General features: G+C 30.3%; 1 protein-coding gene across 1 annotated transcript; it reads right to left on the reverse strand.

Annotated features, from left to right (window-relative positions):
* Positions 1-7,396: 7,396 nt before the first annotated feature.
* Positions 7,397-10,852, reverse strand: LOC107918832 (7-deoxyloganetin glucosyltransferase). Its single transcript, XM_016848415.2, has 2 exons — positions 10,302-10,852; positions 7,397-8,462 (listed from the first exon to the last, which is right to left on the reverse strand). Exons 1-2 carry the CDS (start codon positions 10,810-10,812, stop codon positions 7,525-7,527), a joined length of 1,449 nt encoding a protein of 482 aa, XP_016703904.1. The 5' UTR covers positions 10,813-10,852; the 3' UTR covers positions 7,397-7,524.
* Between the last annotated feature and the right edge of the window lie 4,709 nt (positions 10,853-15,561).

Raw genomic sequence — 15,561 nt, forward strand, 5'->3', positions numbered from 1 at the left:
ATGACTTGATTAGTTGAATTAATGTTATATATATAATTGCATAAATTGAGAATGATATATATGTCTATTGAATCTATATTTGTGATTGTACGTAGAACTTACCTTATGTTACCGCTAAATCGAACACATGATAAGCATGCATTTTGCTACTGAATTAATTTGTTATAGGCATAATAATTGCCATTGAATCAAACTGTTATAAGCATAATGATTGCTACCGTAATGTTCTGTTAAAGGCATATTACATGTTACTATATTGATCTATTTTAAGCATGCCATATCGCATTGTATGGGATTAAACAATATGAACGAAGGAAGTTGAACAGTTTTTATCTGCACCATTTGAGTGGTTTAGGCACACTATACTAGTAGCTTTAATTTGTAAACATGTTGTGTACTCACAACCATCTGACAATGTATTAACCTACAACACTGGTGGTTCATCCACCCATTATTTGGCAGCTCTTATCTGCAAATATTTTGTGCATTCACAACCATCTAGCAGTATATTAACCTGTAACTTTTGTGGTTTATCCACAACGTGGTGTAAAAGTAGAGGAGTTCTGGGGTATTCCTATTATGGTGTGTAGTGGTGGGGTAGGACCTCTTTTTTTATAATCGAAATTGTATTGCATTCATAAGCATATACATAATGGTGAACATTAAGATATTGTGATAGTGAGATGAACTGAAAAATCGATATTCTAAAATTACTATTGTGAATTCTGTGATACTATTGATGGTTAATTTGAAAAACTGATTCTCTGATTTGCTATTTGGTTGCGATTATACTATACGTTATTATTTAATATGATCTATGGATTGTTTGCACTGATCTTCTTGTGACTGAACTCACATTGAGCTTTATAGCTCACTCCTTTTTATTCTCCATCTTTCCAAATATCCCACTATGTTAGGACGCGGACACGATATTTGGAGGGACTCGGCTCGATTTTGTCTATTATAATTGTAATAGGCTAATTTTGGCCTGGGCCTATCCGAAATAAACCAAATAAAACCCCCCCAAAAAAAGTCCAAATAACAATTACAAATCAGCCCAAATAATTAAAACCTAAAACCAATAAATAACCCAAACCCAAAACAGGCCCAACTAAACCCAAATTACTAACCCTAGCCCAAAACAAAAGAAAAAACAAGAAACCCTAAGCAGAAAAAAAGCAGCCGCCGCCCCCAATAGTAGCCAAACGGCAGCCGCCGCACGCCTTCTTCGCGCCGCCTTTTTCGCATGTGCCGCCACGTGTATACCTGTAGAATGGACTAGGAGAGTCCAAGAACAACACAAATAGTGTAAAAGTAGAAAAATAGGAAATTTCAGGCTATAAAAAGGCCCCGAATTTATGTATTTCAAGACACGAATGAATCAAAGAAAGGTGGAAAAAAATCAATTGAAGTATAGATCTTTTTCAAAGGTAGTTGTTTTTTTCGGTCTATTTATTTAGTTATTTTTTTTATTTTGAAAGAAAACAAAAACGAAAAAGATAAAAATCGTACCTTTATGGCGGAGAAGGTGTCGTTTCTGATGAAAATCGGCATTCCATGGGTCCGGGGGTTGAAAACACCAAAAAATGGTGACTTTTCAATTTTTCGGCCACCGCGAGCGGCGGCGGCCGCTGCGGTGGTCCGGTGATTGAAGCCAATGGCCAAATCCCTGACCAAAAATTGGCAGGAGGGGAGAAATGTTGAGAGCTTTTGTGTTTTCTTTGAAGAGAGGTGAGAAAATGAAGTAAAAAAAAAACTTTTTGATTTATATAAAGAAGCAAAACGACGTTGTTTTGCTTTGGGCATTTAAGGGCTAAAACGACGTCGTTTAGCCCCTAGGACCCGCGCGCCGGCCCGAACCGCAAGGAGGATCCGCGTGTTTTCAATAATTAGGTTATTTACCCTTTCGGTCCTTCTGCTTCTTCTGCTTGTTTCAATTTGATCCTTTTTTTTTGTTTTTTACTTTGCCCCAGGATTTTGTTTTTATTGTGTTTTAACCCCGCGTGACATGCAGCGTTTTGGTGGGTGGGAATATTTTCCCTTTTGGTCCCCCATTTCATCTGCGCGTTTTAAATGGGTCCGTTTATTGTGTTTTTTTTTCAATTCATTTTTTTTCCTCAAATTTTATTTAGATTTGAGTAAAATCCTTTACTTATTTAATTTCAGCCTTTTAAGGATTAGTTTTTTTATTTTCTTTATTTCACTGTCATTTATTTACTTGATTATGTTATTGTCATTTTTATTTGTTTTAAGTCAACATTATTTATGTTTTACATATCTAAACTTAGAATTACCTAAGCTTGGCCTATTATTCTTCTATCCTTTAAATCGCTTATAATCAATTTATCTATTAATTCACCTATATTATTTTACGTGTTTTCTATATACATCAAAGTTTGTAAAGTTTTTTTTTATAAATATTTGTTGCTTCCTTCTAAAATTTATCTATTTCTCCATTTTTTATTTATTTGTTTGTTTTTTTTTTGTTTTATTGCTTTATTTATTTTATCAAGGCTTATTTACTAATATTGCATTCATCTTTGTAATTATTGCATCATTTTTAAACATCATTAATTTTCATCTAATTTCATAAAAATGGAAGGTTTTCAAAAATAAAAGTAATATATCGTGTTTTAGAATTCGAAATTTCGTGCCCTAACTTATCGGGTTTCGATTTTTCTTGATAAGTCTGAATATACGAACCTTTTTTAAAATAATTTTCTTTTTCTTTTTTTAAAAAAATCTCGGGAATAGGAAATATCGTGTTCTAACTTACGGAATATGATTTCTTTTCTAAAACCGAGATAATCAAATATCTTAAAAATAAATAAAACCTTTGGTGTTTATTCTCGCTTCGGGATTTAAGATATCGTGTCCTAACTCACAAGATATAATTCTTTTTCCCGATTGGCGTGAAATACGTCATTTCTAAACTTTTTCAATTTTTCGATATTATGACATTAAATAGTTAATTTGATACCAATTTTAGGCGTTACGAGGGTGCTAATCCTTCCTCGTACGTAACTGCCTCCCGAACCCATTTTTCTGAAACTCGTAGACCAAAATCGTTTTTAGGTGATCCAATCATACTTCAACAAAAGATTGGTGGCGACTCCAATTTTCATTTTTAAGTCGACAACTAATTTTTGTTTTAAAAAATGGTTTCGAAAATAATATTTTTGATTTATTATTTAAAAATTTTCATTATTCAGAAACTGTAATGTTTTAATTAAACTGTGGCATGAAACTTAAGTTTTTAGTGATTATTCAACGTGCATGACCTTTAACTTTGATTAAATTATTAAAATTGGGGAATTTAATTATTTGTGCATGAAATACAACTTCTATTAAAGCTAAGATTATGCATCAATTTATCCGCTGCTAAATCATAAAATTTTTAAGTATTAAATAAGCCAGAAATTAATTAAGTTTTTAAAAGTAGTCACCATTATGTAGGAAAGTTAAGTTAAATCAGTTTTTGTTAAACTCGTAAACTTTTTCTGAAAATAGATTAAATATTTCTACCAAAATAAACAAATATTTTAAAAATGACTATTTTATAAACCCCGATCGCTATTAGGCCATTTTGATGATCGATATAATCTCCCGATTTCAGGTCGGGTTGGGGAGGTTACAAAAATATTTATACTTAAAAAACACTAAGATAGATGGAACTTAGTAAGCAAATGCCTCTAAAATAGTAGCAAAATTAACAATAAAATAAGAGTTATACAATATCCTAACAATAATAAAATAGTAGCGATATAATAGTGAAATGATAGCAAAACAGTGGCAAAATAACAATTTTTTTTTGCAAATTCGGGTTGGACCAGGCCTAGGCCAAAAAAAGATTATCAGTTTGGGAAATGTCTTACTGAAAAAAATTAGTAAGATATTTTATGGGAATAAAGTGTTATTTTACGTTCACTGGAAAACCTTTTACATTGATCATCCTATTTCATATGAAACAAATATAAAAAAAGACTGAAAATATTTTCCGTAAAAACTTTTACGTGAAACAAGGGGAGCTAAGTTCATGTTGAATTTCAATTATGTCCGATTAAATGACCCAATTTTATTGTTTGATAAAATACTAAAAGCATTTTTATATTTTAATTATTGAAATTAAATAAAAATATTTTTTACTCGAGTTGATTAAGTCTACCCAAGGTAAAAGGTTTTTGCCGAAGCCCAAAGCTGAGTTGACCTGGGCTAAAAGATTATTTGTCCAAACATAGGTAGAGTCGAACTTGACGATCGAGCAAATTGCCTGATATTTGAATGGGTTTAGTGTGTAGGGTAAATCTAAAATGTGGTCTCATCCGCACAAACCATGATTCGCTAGTGTCAGCACCCACTTGGAGCAGTAGTTGAGGTTCTCCCTGTTGGCAATTTTTTAAGGGAATAGATAGAAGTGTATATGGGTCGAAGTTAGGTCTAGACTTAATATTAATGTATTTTATTATTGCTTAAGCTAAATCTGAAATATGAGTCCAAAGTTTTGTTAAAGTTTGTTAATATTTGTAAATGATTAACTCAAATTCATTTTAAGTTTACTCTTATTTTTTTTAAAAAATAATAATATATTTATATTATTTTAATTTAATATTTAATAATTATATATATATTTATTTATTAAAATTTTATATATAATCATAACATTTTTTAATGTTTATATTATTGTAGTATATAATACCATAATACTACTCTAGAATTTTTGTATGCATTATAAATTACATTATATAAAAGACTTTAAAAAAAGACGTTGGGCCGAGCTCAAGCCTTAGTTGAGCTCAATCCATATTTTAAATTGATTAAATTTTTTTGTCTGAACTTATTTTTCGGATCTAATATTTTTGTTCAAACCTTTTGAAATTTTGGATGAGCTTTTAGGCTTGAACGAATAGTCCAACTCATAAATAGGTCTAGTTAAAAGTAAAATATAAATTTTTTTGAAAGGTTAGCTATAAATTTATCATTTTAAAATGTAAAATTAAAATTAAAACTTTTAAGGGATTTTATCATGAACTTAAAATTTTGTAAATTTTAAAGTAGAGAAACAGAAATTATAATTTTTGAGAACCCTGGCCTATTCCTACACCACTCGATCCACCCTATTGTTAACAGTAACACGTAACCTTTGGAGAAATAAAATTCTATCCCTAAAATTTGTACTATTATTTAAGCTTTTAATTGAATTAGTGTGACCTTTAATTTAATCATTGATTTGATTAAGAAAATTACGAAAATATTTTTCCGTAATTAAAATAATTTATATTATTCAATAATACTTTAATCTTTTTATTTAAAAAACAAATAAAAATATACATATGGTGAAATTTAAGCCCAAAACAATCGCATTAGGAATACTTTTAATTTACCACTCAACTAAAGTTTTATTTTGATATTTTTATACATTTTAATTTTTTATGCAAACTTTATTACTTCCATTAATTGTGTATATATATATTACTAATGTATTTGATTGAGTTGATGTTACAAGTAAGAAGCATGCCAATTTTGTTGTGGGGTTTTTTTATATTTTGATGGTAGAGTTCTATATATAAAAAATTGGATTAATTATTATAATATACCCTTCAAAATTTTAAAATATGTTTATAAGGGATGCTTATTCTAATTTTACTTGTGGAACCTTTTACTTTTCTTATTGCAAATAATAGTAAAAAGATATTTTTTATTTTCATCATCTCATTTATTATTTTAAAACACGAAATATGAGGTTAAATTTATTAATATATATATAAAAATTATTGATTTTTTAATAAAAAATATAGACTAGATTTTAGCCACTAATTAAACATTGGAATGTTGATTTGGGGTTGAAAGATGTTATAAATTATTGGGAGTTTGGGCTACGAAACCCAAATTTTAAGACAGCTATGGGCTCTCCCCTGCCCCAGGCTATGGTTCATTCATATTTCTCCACAAATTTGATGATAAATGGTATGTTTTTTTTTTCTTTATTCTGAATTTAATATAAATATTTTTAATTTTTACCAGGAAAAAATAAATAATTAGGTTAAATAATGTTTCAACTAAGAGTTTTTTTCTTCCATTTTTGAATATTTATTAGCTAAAAAAGATTTAATATATTATTATTATTATTATTATTATTATAAGGTTAGTATTTGGTACACTAACAATGCATTTTTTTATTCCACAAGCAACCTTAAAATGTTAAAACATTTGGTACACTACCAGTGGAGTTTTTGGACTTCATAAGTAGGATTAAGAGGTTGACAAATGTCTTATAGGAATATGGTGAAATATTAAAAAAAATTTTTTTAAAAAGGCACATGAAAATTTTTTAAGGTTGCTTATAAAATAAAAAAAGTATGCTACTAGTGTACGAGTAGACCTGATAATGGATTGGACCAATGCAAAACTTGAGATTTGTTTTTTAAGCTTGGGACCAATCCAAGTGTGACCTAGATTAAAAATGCTAAACCTGAGTCCAATTTGCTTGAAATTTTCTTTGGAGGGGTTAAAATTGAATTATAAATTTTTGAGTTCTCAAAATATAATATTACCATGTATTGATTTTTTAATCATAATTTTTAAAAGGACTAAATATTTTTCCATTTGAGGGTGCAAAATATAATTTACCACATTAACTTATAATTTTATCATTTATGAATGGATTGAATTATAATTTTTTAGTTTTATTGGGGCCTCGTCATTCAGATTCGCCTGACTCCCTAATTAATATGGACAAAAAAGAAGAAGACTAAATTGGAAAAAGCTACCAAAATTAAGGACTAAAAGTAACATTATCCCTTGCTATATTACATAGGACACAAAAATTCAATAGTTAGCCTGCCACCGATTATATATATGCGCCCAATATATAATTGGTGAAAGAAAAAAATATTATGAAATTAAAATAAAACAAAAAAATGTTGTAAATACATTAATGGAGTTCTATAACCTTTAAACATTTATGAAAGTAATGAGTTTAAACCCTCATTCATTATTAAAGATGTTTAATGTACGTGTTAATGAAGCTGTTAAATAAGTTTCTTTCATTTATGTTGCATTGAATGTCAATAACTTATATATGGCTCGGAGAAGACGTACTTTAAGTGGTATTTTTATTTAATTATTTTATTAAAAAAACAATTAACAAAAACATTAAAGTCTAAAACCAACCCTCATTTGTTAGTGTTGTTATTTTTATTTATTTATTTATTTATTTATTTCGATTTTAAAAAAGAGAAATATTGTCATTGTATTTTTAGCCCGTTTTAAATTTATTGGAATTAAAAAGTAAAAAATATGTACAATTTTTGGTTATTTTGATTAAAAATTTTTGAAAAGAAATTGGTATAATTAATTATCAAATTTGATTAATGATAATTAAGTTGGGGTAATAACGTTTCAACAAGCCAAAGGCCCTTCGAATCTTTTATTGGACGCAGACAAAGTAAGATCCCAGGAACATGGGAACTGCACTATGGTCTTTGGTCGTATTGCTGCTGTTTTTCTTTTTTTACATAAAGTTGATCATTCATGTCCTTTGAGCAAGACTTCATTAATCAACCTATCCAAATTCAACAAGGACGGTCCATCCAAACACGCGGCTCTTTCAGCTTTTCTCTTCCATTCCATGACGTTTTCCCTCATCTCCTCCCCTTTCCTTCCTTCCATCAACTCCCTCACCAGCTTCTCCACTTTCTCCCTCTTCACATTGTTGTCGATTTCCATGCCGATACCCCATTCATTACAAGCGAACCAACAATTCGTTTGTTGCTCCGCGAAGAACGGCCAAGAAACCATCGCCACCCCACTCGAAATGCTTTCCACAGTCGAATTCCACCCGCTGTGCGTCAAGAACCCGGCCACGGCGCTATGGTTCAGTACTTCCTCTTGCGGGCACCAGCTCACCATGAAACACCGGTCTTTAGTTTCCTCGATGAACTCCAGCGGCAAAATGGCCGAATCCCCCCGTACCAAATCGGGCCTAATGATCCACAAAAAGGGTTTTTTACTATTAGCCAAACCCCAAGCGAATTCAACCATTTGATTCGCCGTCATCACCGTGATGCTCCCGAAATTAACGTAAACGACCGATTTGGGTTCTTTTAAATCCAGCCATTGAAGACATTGAGGCTCTTCTTTCCACAGGTTGGACCCCATGGAGCTTAAAGGTGACGACGGTGGGATATGGTTGAGGAGCAAGTGAAGGGGTCCAATGGTGTAAAATTTAGGGAAGATGGAGGAGAGAGCTTTGACGACATCATGTTCCAATTCATCGAAGGTGTTTACGATTATGGCGGAAGCTTTGGCAGCTCTGTCGCCCTCCGTCGCAAGGAAATTCAACATTATATCGTCTGGATTCGTTGTTCGAACAAAGCTTGGAAGGTCTCTTATGCGGATGTTTTTCATGCCCGGAATCCAGTCGATGACGGTATCCAAATACCCGTTTGTCATATAGGATTCATCTGCCCAATGAGGAAAAAATTGTTAGGGGTCAAATTAGGATTTCAGTCCTTTTACTATGCTAATATTCGAGATTTATTAAAGATGAATGCTTAAGGATGCATTTTTAGAAAAGTTTTACTTTCTACAATTTTAATTGTTAAAAGTGAGGCTATTTTACCATCTTACCTAAAAAAATTTTATAAAAATGACCCTAATTTAAAAATATTCACCTAAATAACCTAAAAAGTAAAATTGGTTTATGGAGTAGATGGCTGGCACCACTATTTTTTCTATTTAAAAAAATAATTTTTAGAATTTTGAACACTAGATGGCCGGTACCATGTATTTTTTTTTCAAAATTTTTTGGGGGTGCTAGCACATTAATGACCAGTGCCCCTTTAACTAATTAAAAAAATTATTTTTTGGGGGTGTGTGGTGCTTGCCAACAAATGGCCAAAGTCACTCAACAAAAGGAATTTACATATTGTAACATTAGCCCTACCTTGTTTTCCATCTTTTTTTATTTCCCAAGTTTAATTACATGTTTTATATTTTAAAATAATATTGAACTACTTATCATGCTTTTTAATTATTATTGCATCGCTCACATTATTAATAAATTAAAAATTAATTTAAATTTAATATGCACAACTAAATTAGATTTTTTTGATAAAATTAGAACCTACTTTAATAATTTTCATCTTTTATAATAATTCAAACAAACATTGCTAAATTATTGTTTCTTTTATTTTAAAAAATAACGAGCAATATATTTATAAATTTAATCTATAGACGATATTTCTAAATATTATTTTATAAATATATTACTAGTTATTTTTTAAAATAAAAGAAACAATAATTTAGCAATGTTTATTTGAATTATTTTAGAAGATGAAAATTATAAAAGTAGGTTCAAATTTTATAAAAAAATCTAATTTAATTGTGCATATTAAATTTAAATTAATTTTTTAATTTATTAATAATGTGAGTGATGCAATAATAATTAAAAAAAACATGATAAGTAGTTCAATATTATTTTAAAATATAAAATATGCAATTAAACTTGAGAAATAAAAATGATGGGAAAACAAGGAGGGGTTAATAATGCAATATGCCCATCTCTTTTGTTGAGTGACTTTGGCCATTTGTTGGCAAGCACCACACACCAAAAAAAATAAAATTTTTAATCAGATAAAGGGGTGCCGGCCATCAGTGTAGTGTGCCAGCACCTTAAATTTTCTTTTTGAAAAAAAAATGCATGAGTGCTGGCCATCTAGTGTCCAAAACCCCAAAAACTATTTTTTAATTAAAAAATAATAGTACCGACCATCTAATTCCCATAACCTAATTTTACTAATTTTGAATTAGGGTCATTTTTATAAATATTAAAATTTGTTAAGTGAGATGGGTAAAATAGCGTAGATGAAGTGAACTTTTGTCACTATTATTCTACCACTAAATTAGTGCCACATGAAAATTGAGTGAATCACTCAACTAATAATAAATATGCATAAAAATAAAACGTTTAAGGCTATTTATTATAAAAATATATGAGATTTATAAAAATTTCATTAAATTAAAATAATAAGAAATATTTCAAATTTCAAGAAACTAAAACATATTTGCATCTTTTAAAACAATTTACTTAAGAAAACTTAATCCGGTAAATATTTAATTGTATTGCCGATATGGGCTAACTAATAACAAGATTAAAGTACTAATTAATAACAATATTAAAATAAGAGAACTAAATATGTGAAATTAAAATATAAGGGTTAAATCTCAAATTTATAGCATTACGGAGGACAAAAGTCAAATTTAACCAAAAGAGTTAAAAGAAAAACCAGACAGTTTTGTACCTTTCAATGGTGTAAAACCCTCATCAATAAGCCGTCGGTAATGACAATAAGCCAAGAAACCACAAGCACTGGGTGTCCAAAACAACACACCGGGAATCCCTAACTCTTTAGCCGCCTTGAGAGTGAACGACATGCACCCATCGGCGACGATACAAGTGACCGGCGGGACACCGGAAGTAGCATTTAGCTTAACAAGGAGTCGGCGAAAGGGAGCCAAACAATGCTTGCTAGTGGAGTCAGAAAGCGCGGGGATGTCTTGCGTGGCGTCGATGTCCGGCGGAGGAAGGCCGTCGGGGATTGTCCCAAACCGGAAGTCAGGCAAGCCGTCGAGGGCGTGGGGGCCCCTGGATTTGAGCAAGCGTTTGTGGTTGTACTCGGTGTTGACGAAAGTGATGTGGAAGCCTTTGAAATGGAGGAGTTTGGCCACTTTGAGCATCGGATTTACGTGACCTTGTGCCGGGTAGGGGATGCATACTGCATGGGGCTTGTTGGGTAACGAAATGGGTGCCATATTTTCTCTCTTTCTTCCTTGGTATGCCTTACAACAATGGTGGAAACCTAGCTTTAAAGGAAGCACCAAGTGTTTAAGCCATATATTTTAGTGATTGAAATTATTTATAGGGTTAATTCAACTATTTTGTCCTCAAACTATGAGTCAAATTTTAAGTTGACCCCAAAATTTAGATCATTCCAATTGAATTGCAGACTAGAGTATCATTCACTTACTTGCCAACTTGGATTTGGTTTGGTACATCTTTTAATCATGTATGAATTAATCACATATTAGATCTACATTAAATATAAAATATAATTTAATTGGAATGATACTTTGGTTGGAGGATTTAATTGGATTAAATGAGATTCTATCATGTGCTTTATTTTTTAATTTTAAAAACACAACAGATCACTATTCTTATAAAAAAAAATAGGAAAAGTCAAAGATTTGAGATCTAATTAAAATATTTCAAATACAGCTTGCTATGTAGTTACTGTGATCAAGTATCATTAAAGCACGAGAAATAGATGATTACATATTGTTATCCAGATTGTCTCACCCTTTTCTTATTAGTTTAAAGGAAGATTAGTTCCATATTTTATCCAATTTTATATTTTCCAGATCTAGATTAAGGGAAATTAAGCTCTCTAACACTAAATGGACACATGAAGACCACCAATATTATTTATAATTTATTATCATAAACTACTAAAAAAAATTAGTCTCTCTACTTTATAATTTATCCGTCTTTATATTTTATGAAGATTGAGAAATTGGTCTGTTGACCTGAAAATCTACATTTCAACAAATATATGTAAGGTGTTTATCTGCAATTGTTTATTGAATAACACAACAGTTACTGGAAGTGCTTGCTGGAATTGGTCACTACGGCTTAACACTGCAAAAAACTGTGCAAGCAAAAACACAAGGAACACCAAGGTTTCTTTACGCAGTCCCTACGTCTGTGGAGCTTAGCTTAGCGAATAATTCTATTATATTTAATCCACAATACAAGTCACTCACACTTTATTACTCTCAAAGTATAGAGATCTCACCTTTAAATCCTCCCACTGAGAATTTAATTTAAGCAATAAACACTAAAGGTTTACAATTCAGTTTGCGCTCTCACACAAAACAATTCCTCAATGAACAAATTTAGTGTTCTCAATATGCTCACATACATGACCTAGACAAGTCTCTCAACATATATCAATCTCAGCTTGCTGACATACTAATTGAATGAGTGCAAATCAAGTCATTGAAAATAACTATTACAACACATTCAATAAAAGCATAATCTGATGAATATATGAGCTTCCAAAACCAACATCACAATCTCAATCAATTCTCCATGAGACAAGGGTTGTCTTGATTCACTCAAATCCAATCCAATATTTAGCTACCACGATTTGGTTTCCATAGATGGACTATAGCATCTTGAAATTATCAACAAAATAACTTTTCTAAAGATTTTACTTCATAAATTGCTAACTCAAATATGATAAGTAACTTCTCCATCTTAGTGGTAGATTGCAACGGATATTGCTGAGTGCTATTCAGCTCATTGCAACACACTTTACCCCAATATAACAAATGTACCAAAATCAACAATTCAACATTTTTTTTCTAATAACAATTCAATAATTTAGATAAAAAAATTATAGTTCAAATAACAAAATTTTAATTTTCAAAAATGGAAAAACTTACATCCAATTGCAAGGCCGGCTAAAACATTATAGTAATGCTTCTTAATACACGATACCTTATTTGATTTTATTTAGTTTAAAGTGTTTTATATTTTAGGAATTCGAATTCCAAGTTATTATCTTCAAATATTTACTAAGCTCAAAACATGATTTAATTAAAATTTAGGTACACTTAAAACTAGAAATCACTTTGCATTAAATTATAGGGTAAACTATTTAGTTGGTCATTCAATTTTTAGAGAGTTTTTATTTTGGTCACTGAAAATGAAATCTTTTTAATTTCGTCACTCAACTTTTAAGACGCTTTCATTTTAGTCACCCAACCGTTAAATCTTTAATGGCGGTTAACTGTATACGCTATATCATGTTTTCAATTTTATTTTGGTCACCTAACTTTTAGGTCACTTTCATTTTGGTCATAGAAAAAAAATCATTTTTTAAAGTATTGATTGGGGTAAAAAAAATTAAGGATTAAAGTGAAAAATAGTAGAAACTAAAATAATGTATTAAAAAATTGTCAAATTGTACTTGTTTATCACATTGCCGAAAATTCTAAATTTCTTCTTTTTCAATATTGAAATTTAAATTTCAAAACATAAAAATCAATTAAATTTAATTGTTGAAAAATTTGTATCCCATGATAATATTAATCGATTTGTTACTATAATATTAACATTAATTAAATTAATCTCCTTTTAAAATTTAAAATTTTATTTTATGTTTACATATTATTCTTAATGAAATCAACTCAATAACTCATATTTAATAATTGTCTACAAAACTTAAAATTCTTTTAATTATATAATTTTGAATCTTCCATACTAAGCTAAAAACAAAGAAAAAGTAATCTCTCTACTTTAATTTATCCGTCTTTGTATTTTATGAAGATCGAGAAATTGATCCAATTAAATACTATTGTTAACCTTGTTATGAAATTGTTGACCTAAAAATCTATATTTCGACAAATATATGTAAGGTGCTTCTACCTATAATTGTTTACTGAATAATATAACAGTTAATGGAAATGCTTGATGGAATTGGTCACTATGGTTTGGTACTGTGAAACACCGTGCAAACAAAAACACAAAGAACACAATAACTGAATTATACTCTACTACTCCCCAAATATAGAGATATCACTTTTGTATCTAAAAACTAGAATACTCACCTCTAAATCTCACTGAGAATACACTAACCCTATGTTTGCTTGGATGGAATTGTGATTCCATTTAGGGACTATTTTGGTTCACAGAATACTAATCTTCATTTCGACAGAATTCCTTAAAAATGCTGAATGGTCATTCAACACTTAACCCATGGAATGGCTATTCAACAAATACAGGGAATAGCTTAAATTTTTTTTTCTTCCTAGTGTACCCATAAAAAAAAAATCACAAATTTACAAGCTTATATTTGACAAAAACCTGGGGACGTTATTCTTTCACCATTTGCTTCCAAACTTTCACTTTTCATCTTTTTATCGAGTTAAGGGAAATGAAAGCTCAAAACGCTTGAAGTCGTCTCTAGATAAGCATCAATTTTCATGGGAGAAGATTCAAGCATCTTGGAAACTGAACAATATGGATCTTTGATACTTAAGTTTGATTTGAGTTTTTGAGGTTTTTTTTTCTTAAACTGTTTAAGAACTTGAAAACTAAAAAATATGAGTCTTTGATGCTTTTCTCTGTTAATCCCCACTTATCTGAATCCCTTTCTATTAATCATTTTTTTTTGTTCTGTTTTTTTTTTTGGGTTTGTCTTTTGTTTTCAGTAATTGACGGTGGTTTGAAAGCAATATTAGGTTAAAGGATTTTCTTCAAAAGCCAGGTGTTTTCAGAATTGAGATCTAAGGTTTTTTTTTTTTTTTTCTATTTTTGTAAATAAAATCTACTTAAGGGGTGTTTTTTTATACCTCAAAAGCTTGATTTTTTATGGTTATCTTGGATTTAAAGGGGTTGTCTATTTTAAACAAAAACTTCCTTAATCCTTTTTTGGGTTTTTGAAACCTGTTCTTAAATTTTGAGAACCAGAGCAGCCGTATTCATCTACGCGCAAGTGCGACTTCAGCCGAGAAGTAATTGAGAACCATTCTCCATCTAGGAAGGATGGAATCGACCTTAGAAGAGAGGAGTAGTTGCAAAGTCATATTGTTCTTTTCTTCAAGAGCTTGGAATGAAGCTTAAAGTGTAAGTGCAGGGGCTAGCCTATTTTGAAGTTCTATACTAACTTGATGAGATGCTAATTGCTTTCCAATTTATCACCAATTAGGTCCTTAGTTTTTGCAATTCTCAGGTTGTTTCGCATAATATTGCTTTTGAAGCATTAATTTTCGTTTTGTGTTTTATTATGTGTAATATTTTTTAAAGTGGTGATTGAAATATTTTAATTAATTATTTCAAATTGAAATATTTCACTTATAATAATACTTGAAATATCATACCCACTGTGGTCTTTGGTTGTATTGCTGCTGTTTTTTTTGGCATAGTTGTCGAAAATATCCTTAACGTTTATGGGTTCTTAGATTTGAGCCCTTAAATATTTTGTTTTGGATTGACACTTTTAACGTTACGATTTTTCAAAAATTAGCCTAATTTTGACAGGAAATATAAGTTGATCGCCAATCAAATCGCATGTCAACTAAGTAGCCTATGTGGCGTGCCATCTAAGCACGAGGTGACGTCATCAATAAACAAAATTGTTTAACACTTTTTTTTTCATTTTGTTTAACACTTCTCTTTCAAGAATAAATATGCTAATTCAATCACTTCCTTCAATGTCTTCGAAACAACCTGCAATTGTTCATTAAAAAGAGCATTTTTTTGAAAAGCAAGTATGGTCGACAATTCCGATAAGTACGAAGGGATTTGCTCCAGTTTCAAAATTATCATCTTCCACCTATCAGGAAACCCTTTCACTTCCCTTGCCTTATTAACTGCCATCGAAACAATCTTTTTGCGCATGCAACTATCTTTCATTCTATTGACAAAATTTGAAGAAAAGAAAGAAAAAACCCAGAATAAACCTAACCATTAACAATCCACATAGATCATAAATAGAG

The sequence above is a fragment of the Gossypium hirsutum genome, chromosome D13, assembly GCF_007990345.1.
Source record: "Gossypium hirsutum isolate 1008001.06 chromosome D13, Gossypium_hirsutum_v2.1, whole genome shotgun sequence".
NCBI classification, from domain to species: Eukaryota; Viridiplantae; Streptophyta; class Magnoliopsida; order Malvales; family Malvaceae; genus Gossypium; species Gossypium hirsutum.